This window comes from Aquarana catesbeiana, linkage group LG03 (assembly GCF_042186555.1).
Source record: "Aquarana catesbeiana isolate 2022-GZ linkage group LG03, ASM4218655v1, whole genome shotgun sequence".
Classification (NCBI taxonomy): Eukaryota; Metazoa; Chordata; class Amphibia; order Anura; family Ranidae; genus Aquarana; species Aquarana catesbeiana.
The window spans coordinates 109,636,467-109,649,833 of record NC_133326.1 but is presented as its reverse complement, the minus strand read 5'-3'; the positions used below and the strand labels follow the sequence as shown (position 1 = coordinate 109,649,833).

The following is a 13,367-nucleotide window of genomic DNA, read 5'->3' as shown; positions in this document are numbered from 1 at the left end:
TTTGGCTGATCATGGGAGGGGGGGTCATAATGTTTTGGCTGATCATGGGGTTGTCAGCTTTTGTCACCTCCCACTCTAGTTTTGAACATTTCGCCATTCATTCCTATTGGACCAATTTCGCCGCAAAAACGACGATATTTCGTGAACCATTCGGCAAAACGTTCCACAAAGTAATAGCACACCAATCGGGAACAATCCGCACGTTTCGGTATATTACTTGTCTATGTAATGTAAAAGCTGTGGTTAGGGTGGTAAATTTGGCTATAATAATAATAATATATATGTGAGATAACAGTAAGTGGTCTTGCTATGCAACTATTGGTGATAAGTTGCCTTGATCGTTTTTTTTTTTGTTTTTTTTTCTTATGATAAAAAGCTAGTTAAATTGCCAGAAAGTTGGTGCATTTTGCTTAGCATACCAATTTATTGTTATTTTTGCCAAGGAACTTATACATCAGCTTGGTCCCCATTCAGGACTGTACATCTATAGACCAATATGGATCTCACTCACCTGCAGCACAATATTGAGGATTCGTCCATTGACTTTGAGCTCCCAAGCAAGGTTTTTCTCCAAGCTGAAGTTTTGAGACTAAACTTGGTTCTTCATTAACATATCCTAGAAATTAAATAGCAAAATCATCTATGGTAATCGTGATGTTTCTTTATTGCTTATTTTAGGCACTGTAAACTCACAGAAATCTAGGATATTATATTATTGTGACAATGTTACCAAACATCTACCTGTAGCCATTGCACCTCACAGAAATTGTAGCTTACAATAACTTCTACCCATTACACAGAGAATTCTGAACATTTTAAACACCATAATCCCAATCATAACATTCATGTTAATACTTTAGCAGAGAACTTGGGTCAGGAAGGCACTAGCACATCTGAAGCTTCTACGTCCACAGTTGTGCAGATGTGGGGGGCCAGTTTGCGTGTGTATAACCGTGCACGTGCTGCTAACGTTGGCGCCAACGACACCATTTAACTGCAGCAGTGCTATCTGATCTGCAGCTATTACCTGTGTCCCTGCATCTGTCCCTGTATTGACTCGTGTTATTGACCTGGCTTATCTTGACCTTGCTGGAACGCTTCTTGCCCTGACCTTGGATTTGATCTATCTCCTGTTTATCTGCCTGATTCTACGTTGCCGACCCCTGCTTGTACCCTGGCCATTCTCTGCCTGCGGTCTATGCCCGTTATCTGACCGTCTGTTGCGCACCTGGATTGTCTGACCTTGCATCCAGTTATTCTCCAGCCCTATTCTGCATGCTACCTGGTCTCTGCTGCTTCTTCACCTGCTGAGTGTTACCGATCCCAATTGCCGCACCAGCAATCTGCCCGACAAGCAGCTACCGCCTGCCCAGGCCCAGGTCTGCTGCCATCCGCTGTTACAGTGATCCGACCTGTCCCTCATGACGCTCCTGTTACCTGCTGCCACAGCTGACGAAACATCTTACAGGCACTCATACCTCGCCACGCTCTCGCACCCACTGTCACATTATCAGTGGTCACACAGCCAGGGTTGTATGGGAGGCCTCCTTCTACACGTCAGGCTCTGCCACATGGTACATGACAACTTGTATACAACATAGACCACAAAGGGTACAGTAGAATGTGCTTACCAAAGCTAAAAAGGCCCTGTATTGACTGCCTTTCTACTGGGTAATTTTGCCCTATCAAGTCCTAGGCAAGCAGACTTTTTTTTTTACGTTTTAGATAGATATGGTAAGGGCTAGAACCCCTGTCAGGTTTTATTGTGCCCCTATTTTGGTGGGTTAAATGAAAAAAATTTGTGCGGTCACCAAAACAAAATCATAGGGAAAATTCTTAATTTTGGAAGGGCTTGCAGTAGTGTTTTGCCACAACTATATTTGTGCAATGAATGTGTGTTTATTCTGTAATTCTGCCTGCCGGCCAGTGTTCATTTTGGCAGCAAATTTCGATTTAGTTTTAGCCTTAGGACTAAAATTACATTTTAGTTTTAGTCCCATTTTAGTCTTCTGCAATTGTTTTAGTTTTAGTCGTATTTAGTCGACTAAATCTCCAGTACATTTTAGTCGACTAAAATGTCCTACGTTTTAGTCGACTAAAACTCATTTTAGTCGTCTAAAATCTAATAGGTGTAATTAAATTGTAATGCATTAGTTAACATTTGTCTACAATTTCCAAACTCATTATTTACTGCTGGAGTGAAAAATCTAATGTTATTTATTATGGCACTGAGGTATGAACATGCACTACAGACCAATGTTAATTTTGAAGTCAAATTTCAATTTAGTTTTAGTCTTTTGACTAAAATGGCATTTTAGTCAACTCAGTTGTTTTAGTCGTATTTTAGTCGACTAAAACAATATTCATTTAATCGACTAAAACGTTTTAGTTGACAAAATTAACACTGCTGCCAGCAAGGTTTCTTCTAAATGTACCCTCTCAGCATTCTGTGGTGCCGGGATGAATCAACTCCCCTATACATTCACTAGAGTTCTGCCATCCCGGGCTATCCAGTTAAGAGGGGTGAAGATGTCAGCAGCAAGGAAGCTCATGGAAGTTGCATGGCTGCAGAGAAGGCAAATATAGCAGACTTACAGTCCTTCATAAGCAGTAAGAACTTCAAACGTACATCCCTTCCTTCCCATGTTGCAGTCCCCATGCACCTTTCTAAAGACATGACAGCAGAACTTATATCCTAGCAGTAGCAATGAGCACTTCAGCAGGGTCAAGAGTACAATGTAGAGGACAAAAAAAAAAAAGAGCTGCCGTTTCCCTCGCCGTACCTAATAATCGCTGAAATCAGTTCTCAATGTGATAGTTGGGTTCAGCTCTGTGTAGTAGGACTTCCAAAAGTAGTGTCATGCAAATGAAGCCTGCATAAATGCATCACCGCAATATTGTCTGGAGTACGTGGCACTGTGAGGGAGAAGTTTTTTCAGCTATTAAATGCTCCCACCCTCTCTGCACCATTATAAAAATTAATATTAATAATTCAGTAGCCCACTGAAGAACAGTGTGTGGAGATTCTATGGTGATTACCTTGAATGTGTGCACAGTGGAGCACAGTGTTTCCATGATGTGCTCTGTCTACTCATGTGAAGCTGAGGAATCCATGTCCAGGGAGGCGCCTTATGTACGCCCAGCACGCTAGAGGGGCTACCACCAACGCCACGCACGATAGCTGCGGGGGGGGCGAGCCACCAGGCCAGACGGCGATCGCCGCCTGTAACTGGCGCTACATATATCCCACTGAGTCGGAGGATAGAAAACTTGTGCTCGATTATCATTATCATTTTTCCTTCAACTTCACAATTATGTGCCACTTTGTGTTGGTCTATCACATACAATCCCAATAAAATACATGTTTTGGGTTGTAACATGACAAATTGTGGAAAATTTCAAGGGGTACAAGGTGCTCTAATTTGGCCATGTGACTAATTTTCAAATCTGGGATAACTCACCGTTGTCACTTTATAGGAAAGCATACGGATCCTAGTATGAGCTTTGTGAACTGATTCTATTGCAGTGAAGCAATGCACTTCATCATACAGTGTTATCTTAGTATTTTAATTCTAATTGTGCCCTAAAACACTCCTGCACTACTTTTTTGTCATCACAATACAAATGTGCATCAAATTAAACTTTACCTCCTGAGCCTTGGCAACCAAAGCATACAGGTCCCATGCTCAAACTATAAAACTGCTGACTACTCACCAAGAGATCTGAGTGCATTGTAGTTCTGCAGCATTACACACTTGTAGAGATCTTTCTGCTCTGCGTCTAACCAATTCCATTCTTCTTCAGAGAAGTAGATGGCTACATCATCAAAGTGGACTGCCTGAAATATAGCAAAGTTATATTTCTGTCAGCATAAGGGCAGCTTCACACTGATCCACTGCACTTTGGTCACAGCACAGTGTAACTGCAGTTTTCGTGAAGGTTATCTGCACTTTTCTATAGACTTCTATTATGTCCTGCAGTTTTGGTACACTTTCAGAAAGCGAATCGAAACCACGGGACATAATAGAAGTCTATGGGAAAGTACAGTTAACTTGCACAAAAACTGTGGGTACACTGCACAGCACCCACGCTGTGGTCAAAGCAAAAGCATCCCAATTCTGCAGGTTGGCAATAACTGGCTACAAGATAGATATATATATATAATATATATACACACACACATACATACACACACACATTATATATATATATATATATATATATATATATATATATATATATATATATATATACACCCTTTTTACCAAAAGTATTGGGACGCCTGCCTTTACACGCACATGAACTTTAATGGCTTCCCAGTCTTAGTCCATAGGGTTCAATATTGAGTTGGCCCACCCTTTGCAGCTATAACAGCTTCAACTCTTCTGGGAAGGCTGTCCACAAGGTTTAGGAGTGCGTCTATGGGAATGTTTGACCATTCTTCTAGGTCAGGCACTGATGTGGACGAGAAGGCCTGGTTCACAGTCTACGCTCTAATTCATCCTAAAGGTGTTCTATTGGGTTGAGGTCAGGACTCTGTGCAGGCCAGTCAAGTTCCTCCACCCCAAACTCATTCATCCAATGTCTTTTTGGACCTTATTTGTGCACTGGTGCACAGTCATGTTGGAACAGGAAGGGGCTATAAGAAGATTGCCAAAACCCTAAAACTGAGCTGCAGCACTGTGGCCAAAACAATACAGCGGCTTAACAGGACGGGTTCCACCCAGAACAGGCCTCGCCATGGTCGACCAAAGAAGTTGAGTGCACGTGCTCAGCGTCATATCCAGAGGTTGTCTTTGGGAAATAGACGTATGAGACACACACTGCATCAAACTGGTCTGCCTGGCTGTAATCCCAGAAGGAAGCCTCTTCTAAAGATGATGCTCAAGAAGGCACGCAAACAGTTTGCTGAGGACAAGCAGACGAAGGACATGGATTACTGGAACCATGTTCTGTGGTCTCATGAGATCAAGATAAACTTATTTGGTTCTGATGGTGTCAAGCATGTGTGGCGGCAACCAGGTGAGGAGTACAAAGACAAGTGTGTCTTGCCTACAGTCAAGCATAGTGGTGGGAGAGTCATGGTCTGGGGCTGCATGAGTGCTGCCGGCACTGGGGAGCTACAGTTCATTGAGGGAACCATGAATGCCAACATGTACTGTGACATACTGAAGCAGAGCATGATCCCCTCCCTTCGGAGACTGGGCCGCAGGGCAGTATTCCAACATGATAACGACCCCAAACACATCTCCAAGATGACCACTGCCTTGCTAAAGAAGCTGAGGGTAAAGGTGATGGACTGGCCAAGCATGTCTCCAGACCTAAACCCTATTGAGCATCTGTGGGGCATCCTCAAATAGAAGGTGGAGGAGCACAAGGTCTCTAATATCCACCAGCTCTGTGATGTCGTCATGGAGGAGTGGAAGAGGACTTCAGTGGCAACTTGTGAACTCCATGCCCAAGAGGGTTGGTTAAGGAAAATAATGGTGGCCACACAAAATATTGACACTTTGGGCCCAATTTGGACATTTTCACTTAGGGATGTACTCACTTTTGTAGGCAGCGGTTTAGACATTAATGGCTGTGTGTTGAGTTATTTTGAGGGGACTTACACGGTTATACAAGCTGTACACTCACTACTTTACATTGTTGCAAAGTGTAATTTCTTCAGTGTTATCACATGAAAAGGTATAATAAATCATTTACAAAAATGTAAGAGGTGTACTCATTTTGTATATATACACACACACACTCATTTTTAAAACTTATTTAGCAGGTTCTTAAAATTGCCAGTGCTGTTTTTCTACATACATCTGTAGTTTTCTTGTTTTGTTTCTGTTCTCGGACACCTGTTTTCTTTCGAAGTGGTTGAGTCATGTCCTTTAAAAAAAAAAAAAGTGTAACATATTTGCCAAACTTTTATATGCAATTTTATTAAACGAGATGTAACCAGTAATTTGAATCCCATTGAAGCGGTAGTAAACTGCTGGATGTTTTTTCTTTTTTTGTACCCTGCAAGATAAAGCCATAATGTGCTAGCAAGCATAGCATACTAGCACACCATGTTAAAAACTTACCTTAAAACAAAGCCCTTCCAGCGCCGAGCTCTCACCGCTGTGGCAATGACATCACTCACGCATGCCACACGGGAGATAGTTTACGGCACAGGGCTCTGAAGGAACGACCAGGGTGGCTGCTTCTTCGGAGCGCATGCGCCAGTGATGTCACTGGCTGCATGTACAGTAAATATCTTCTAAATTGTGCACGTTTAAGAGATATTTACACTACCTATAGGTAAAGGTCAGAGATGGGTGTTTAATTCCATAAACTTAAAGTGGGAGTAAACTAAAATAACTGCAGTGACTGTTCGGTTATACCGTGCATCCCCAAAGCTGGTAATTGGGATGCAGTGGCTGCACGGACAAAGCTGCTGTTTCCAATGTGACATCCATGTGGCATAGTTGCCAACATTGTAAAAAAAAAATGTGGGACACTTTTGTGGCTGTAGGCGGAGCTGTCCAATAATTAGGGGGCGGGGCATTCACCAGCAGGCGTGGCCTATCAAAAACAGACAAGTGTGGCGCGCGAAGCGCCGAAAAATGGGCGTGGTTTACGCGAAATTGTGGGCGTGGCTTAAATGGGCGTGGCTCTAGAGGGTGTGGTTAGAGTCTGAAATGAATGAGGGATGGAGAGGGGGGGGGAGAGGGGGAGAGAGAGGGAAATGACGGGACAGCAGCCCCAGATCCTACATAATAAAAATATGTGTATTCTAGAAAGTTTAACAATCAGCAGATAAAGATACTCCAGACACCTGGTGTTAATGCTTCAATCATCCCGGCACCATGGTTGTTATGGTGTCAGGATGATTGAAGCGCATTATTTCTATTATTACATTGTAATATAAAATGAAATCATTCAACTCACCATAATGCAGAATCAGTGGGATCCCTGAGCGTGTCACCTGCCACGTCGCCTGCCACCAGCCGTCCGTCCTTGCTTCAGATGTCCGAGCAGAGTCCGTCCTTGCATCAGGTGCCCCCAGCGGAGCCCCCCTCACACCAGGAGTCCCCGGCGGAGCCCCCCTCACATCAGAAGTCCCCAGCGGAGCCCCCCTCACATCAAGAGTCCCCGGCGGAGCCCCCCTCACATCAAGAGTCCCCGGCGGAGCCCCCCTCACATCAGGAGTCCCCGGCGGAGCCCCCCTCACATCAGGTGTCCCCGGCGGAGCCCCCCCTCACACCAGGAGTCCCCAGCGGAGCCCCCCTCACACCAGGAGTCCCCGGCGGAGCCCCCCTCACACCAGGAGTCCCCGGCGGAGCCCCCCTCACATCAGAAGTCCCCAGCGGAGCCCCCCTCACATCAGAAGTCCCCGGCGGAGCCCCCCTCACACCAGGAGTCCCCGGCGGAGCCCCCCCTCACATCAGGAGTCCCCGGCGGAGCCCCCCCTCACATCAGGAGTCCCCGGCGGAGCCCCCCCTCACATCAGGAGTCCCCGGCGGAGCCCCCCCTCACATCAGGAGTCCCCGGCGGAGCCCCCCCTCACATCAGGAGTCCCCGGCGGAGCTCCCCCTCACATCAGGTGTCCCCAGTGCCCCCGCCTCACATCAGGTGTCCCCAGTGCCCCCCCCTCACTCAGGTGTCCCCAGTGCCCCCCCACTCACATCAGGTGTCCCCAGTGCCCCCCCCACTCACATCAGGTGTCCCCAGTGCCCCCCCCACTCACATCAGGTGTCCCCAGTGCCCCCCCCACTCACATCAGGTGTCCCCAGTGCCCCCCCCACTCACATCAGGTGTCCCCAGTGCCCCCCCCCTCACATCAGGTGTCCCCAGTGCCCCCCCCCTCACATCAGGTGTCCCCAGTGCCCCCCCCACTCACATCAGGTGTCCCCAGTGCCCCCCCCACTCACATCAGGTGTCCCCAGTGCCCCCCCCTCACATCAGGTGTCCCCCCCTCACATCAGGAGTCCCCCCCTCACATCAGGTGTCCCCAGTGCCCCCCCCCCCTCACATCAGGTGTCCCCCCCTCACATCAGGTGTCCCCAGTGCCCCCCCCTCACATCAGGTGTCCCCAGTGCCCCCCCCCTCACATCAGGTGTCCCCCCCTCACATCAGGTGTCCCCAGTGCCCCCCCACTCACATCAGGTGTCCCCAGTGCCCCCCCTCACATCAGGTGTCCCCAGTGCCCCCCCCTCACATCAGGTGTCCCCCCCTCACATCAGGTGTCCCCAGTGCCCCCCCCCCCTCACATCAGGTGTCCCCAGTGCCCCCCCCCTCACATCAGGTGTCCCCCCCTCACATCAGGTGTCCCCAGTGCCCCCCCCCCTCACATCAGGTGTCCCCAGTGCCCCCCCACTCACATCAGGTGTCCCCAATGCCCCCCCCACTCACATCAGGTGTCCCCTGTGCCCCCCCCCACTCACATCAGGTGTCCCCAATGCCCCCCCCCCACTCACATCAGGTGTCCCCTGTGCCCCCCCCCCACTCACATCGTGTCCCACAGCGGTGCGCGCGCTCACCCCCCACCTAGAACCCCCGCCCCTTTCCATAACAGACTGGCAGCGGGGCGGGGGGTAGGCGGGGCGAGGCGGAGCGGGGCTGGCCGAGGCGGGGCGGGCCGAGGCGGGGCGAGGCGGAGCGGAGCGGGCCGAGGCGGGGCGGGCCGAGGCGGAGCGGGGCAGGGGGTGGGCGGCGACGCAGAAGCTTCGTCTAGCCCCCCCCCCAGCCGTCTTCCTGAACTCCAACAAAATGGCGGCCGGCGGAGACATTGCCGACCTCTAGCGGCGGCGGCGGTTTCAAAAAACCGGAACCGAATTTTTCGGGACATTTCCCGGGACGCCACAAATCCGGGAATGAAGTCCAAGTCCCGGGAATGTCCCGGGAAATTCGGGACAGTTGGCAGCTATGCATGTGGGTGCAATGCCCTGAACACATACTGAGTGTATTTGGGGCCATGTGCCTGTATGGATGTAACATTGGGAACAGCAGCTGTGTCTTTGTAGCCGCTGCATCCCAACTGAAAGCTATTGGACTGCCTGCACCGGTGTGCACGGAACACCTGTACATCGCCATACACCCCGTGTGAACGAGGCCAAACAGTTTTCAATTGCATCTTTCACACAAGCAGAACACACCACAACTACAAAGTACAAACATGTACTCAAGCTCATACCTCCCTGTGTGTATGAACCTCAACTGCTGACCACGTGGCCCAAATGAGGTCCTCCAATGCACAGCATGCAGAAAGGAGTGCCAACTGCTGGGTAATCATAAAAGCCCCACATTGGTCTGGTCCAGCAGCCTGCACAAAGCATCTTGGGAATTGTAGTCTATGCCACAAGCAAGTCAGCTGACTGTCACGTGATTTGTTCAGTCGCAGTAGTTTGGGAGAACACTGAGCTTGAGTAATGACTTCTAGAGGCTCAGGATGAAGTTATTGAGGATGATTATTATTACTACTTCTCCTCTTCCTAAGCGCCTGTGTTTTCCATATGAATGCAATGTGCTGGTCCCTATTGCTGGTCAACCATGCACATCCTTCTGTACACAAGTGTGAGACTGTGCTCTACTCCTCCTGATGTGTGGATAGAGTGACATCTACAGGATGGTTAAGGCAGTGCAGGGAGCTGTGATAACCACCTTTTCTGGCACTTTTTGTTTACAACATGTAACAATCAGTATTGTTTGCTAGAAAGTTTATTAGAACTCCCAAATATTATATATATATATATATATTTACATATTTACATATTTAAAGCTGAGACCCTAGAGAATAAATTGGTGGATTTTGCAAATTTTTTATGTAACGTGGTATTTGTGCAGCGGTATTTCAAACGCATTTTTTTTTCTGTAAAGAAAATACACTTTGTTCATGAAAAAAAACACAATAAATAACCCAATTTTTAAATAAGATATAAAAAAATCATGTTAGGCTGAGTAAATAGACACAACATGTCACGCAGCAGGTCGGCACGATCCCGCGAACCGTCGTAGCTGTACGTTGGCCTCTTTTAAGCGGGATAGCAGGCGCGCGCTGCACTGTGGGGGTGCCGATGCTCATGACCAGCGGTCGCGATGACCACTGGCCACGCATGATCTCAGGCACGAGAGGCAGAACAGGGACGTGTGTGTGTGTGTGTGTGTATAAACACACACATCCCTGTTCTGTGAGGAGAGGAGAGGCAGATCATGAGTTCCTAATAGCTAGGAACAATAATCTGTCATCTCCTATAGTCAGTCCCCCCCCCCCCCCCCCCCCCCAGTTAGAACACACACATAGGGAACACATTTAACACATTCGCCCCCTAGTGTTAACCCCTTCCCTGCCAGTGACATTTATACAGTAATCAGTGCATGTTTATAGCACTGATCGCTGTATAATTGTCAATCGTCCCAAAAATGTGTCCACAATAATGTCGCAGTCACGGTAAAAAGAAAAAAAAATAATATCGCAGATCGCTGCCATTACTAGTAAAAAAAAAATAATAATAATAAAAATGCCATAAATCTATCCCCTAGTTTGTAGACGCTATAAATTTTGCGCAAACCAATCAATATACGCTTATTGTGATTTTTATTACCAAAAATATGTAGAGGAATACATATCGGCCTAATCTTAGCAAAACAATAGCTTTTTTAAAAAAAATTGAGGATATTTATTATAGCAAAAAGTACAAAATATTTTTTTTTCAAAATTGTCGCTCCCCCCCATTATATCAGACATTCTCCCTTCACATCAAAAGCCCCATCACGTCAGAAGTCCTCCCTTCGCATCAGTAGCCCCCCCATCACGTTAGAGGTCCTCCCTTCACATCAGAAGCCATTCATCACATAAGAAGTCCTCCCTACACATCAGAATCCCCCCATTATATCAGATGTCCTTCCTTTACATGAGAATCTCCCCATCGCATTAGATGTCCTACCATCACATCAGAAGTCCTCCGTTCCCATCAGAAGCTCCCTATTATATCAGAAGTGCTCCCTTCACATGAAAATTCCCCCCCCCCCCCCCCCTTCAATGCCCCCTTCACATCGGAATCCCCCCCTCACATCAGATGTCCCACCTTCACATAAAAGCCCCTCCCATCACATCAGCAGTCCTCCCTTCACATCAGAGGCCCCCCCATCACATTAGAGGTCCTCCCTTCATGTCAGAAGTCCCCTCTTCACATCAGAAGCTCCCCCCATCATATCCGAAGTCCTCTCTTCACACCAGAAGCCGTTCATCACATAAGAAGTCCTCCCTTCACATGAGAATCTCCCCATCGCATCAGAATCCCCCCCCCCATCACATCAGAATCCCCCCCCCCCCCCCCATTATATCAGACGTTCTCCCTTCACTTCAAATGCCCCTATCACATCAGAAGTCCTCCTTTTACATCAAAAGCCCCCCCCCCCCACCCATCACATCAGAAGACCTCTCTTCACATCAGAAGCCCCCTATTATATCAGAAGTCCTCCCTTCACATGAGAATCTCCCCATCGCATCAGATGTCCTCCCTTCACATCAGAAGCTCGCCATCATGTCAGAGGTCCTCCCTTCACATCAGTAGCCCTTCATTGTATCAGAAGCCCCTCTTCACATCAGAATCCCCCTATTATATCAGATGTCCTCCCTTCATATCAGAAGCCCCCCATCACATCAGAAGTCTTCCGTTCCCATCAGAAGCCTCCTATTAAATCATTAATCCTCCCTTCCCATGAAAATCACCCCCACCACATCAGAAGTCCTCCCCTTACATCAGAACCCCCCTATTATATCAGAAGTCCTCACTTCACATGAACCCCCCCCATCACATCAGAAGTTCTCCCCTAACAGCAGAAGCTCCCTATTATACCAAAAGCACTCATTTCACATGTGAACTCCCCCCACCACATCAGAAGTCCCCCCTTCACATCAGTCTCATCCCATTACATTAGAAGTTTTCCCTTCATATAAAAGCCCCCCCACCCCATCAGAAGTCCTCCCATCACATTAAAGGTCTTCCCTTCACAACAGAAGCTCCCCGTCATATTAGAAGTCCCCTCTTCACATCAGGAGTCCTCCGTTCCCATCAGAAGCTCCCTATTATATAAGAAGTCCTCTCTTCACATCAGAATCCCCCACCACATCAGAAGTCCCCCCTTCACATCAGACTCCCCCCATCACATTAGAAGTTCTCCCTTCATATCAAAAGCCGCCCCCCATTCCATCAGAAGTCCTCCCTTCACATCAGAAAGAAGCCCCCTATTATATCAGAAGTCCTCCCTTCACATTAGAAACCCCCTATTATATCAGAAGTGCTCCCTTCACATCAGAAGCCCTTCATCACATAAGAAGTCCTCCTTTCAAATGAGAATCTCCCAATCCCATCAGATGTCCTCCCTACACATCAGAATCCCCCATTTTATTTGAAGTTCTCCCTTCACATCAGAAGTCCTCCCTTCACATCAGAATCCGCCCCCCCCCCATTATATCAGACGTTCTCCCTTCACATCAGAAGCCCCCCCATCACATTACAGGTCCTCCCTTCACATTATAGGTACTCCCTTCACATCAGAAGCTCCCCATCGTGTCAGATGTCCTCCCTTCAGATCAGAAGCCCCCCATCACATCAGAAGTCCTCTGTTCCCACCAGAAGCCCCCTATTATATCATAATTCCTCCCTTCACATCAGTAGCCCTTTATTATATCAGAAGTACTCTCTTCATATTTGAATCCCCCCTCCCCCCCCATTACATCAGGAGCCCCCCCTTCACATCAGAAACCCCCTATTATATCATTAATCCTCCCTTCACATGAAAATGCCCCCATCACATGAGAAGTTCTCCCCTGACATCAGAAGCTCCTTATTATACCAGAAGCCCTCCCTTCACAACTGTCAGAAACCATGAAATCAGAAGAGACAGAAGTACAGTTAAATCACACTTGTTTAATAATAAAGGTAAAAAGAACAAATGTAGTCAAAACATAGCCAAAGTTCAGTAACCGGGACAGATAGTCAGTCAAGCAGAAGTCAGGGATCAAAGTAGTGGAACAGCAAGCAGGATCTGGAGCCAGAAGGGATGTCAGCAAAGCCAGTCTTTAAACAAGCACACAGGAGATAGTTTGTGATGTGATGAAGGTGAAGGCCAAGCTCCTCTGGACTGGACGGCTTAGAGTCCATTCACACAGGGACGACTTGTCGCCTGACAAGTCGCCTCCCGTTCTGTGCTATGGAACCGTTCTAAGGGGAGCGACGCAAGTCGCTCCGACTTAGAAAAAGGTTCCTGTACGACTTCGGGGGCGACTTGGGGCGACTTGCATAGACTTCTATACAGAAGTCGCCTTGCAAGTCGCCCGGGCAGTCGTTTGCAGGTCGCCTCGCTGAGGCGACCTGCAAGTCGTGTTG

The 13,367-nt window shown here is 47.8% G+C and overlaps 1 protein-coding gene across 1 annotated transcript in view; it reads right to left on the bottom strand.

Moving 5' to 3' along the window:
* Positions 1-9,346, bottom strand: part of LOC141131552 (uncharacterized) — a 28,378-nt gene extending 19,032 nt beyond the window's left edge. The window contains exons 1-4 of the mRNA XM_073618942.1: positions 9,170-9,346; positions 5,812-5,880; positions 3,715-3,838; positions 512-616 (exon numbers count right to left, since the gene is read on the bottom strand). Coding sequence (XP_073475043.1) covers positions 512-616; positions 3,715-3,838; positions 5,812-5,880; positions 9,170-9,268 — 397 coding nt within the window. The 5' untranslated portion in view covers positions 9,269-9,346. The remainder of the gene's footprint in view (positions 1-511; positions 617-3,714; positions 3,839-5,811; positions 5,881-9,169) is intronic.
* Positions 9,347-13,367: the final 4,021 nt, after the last annotated feature.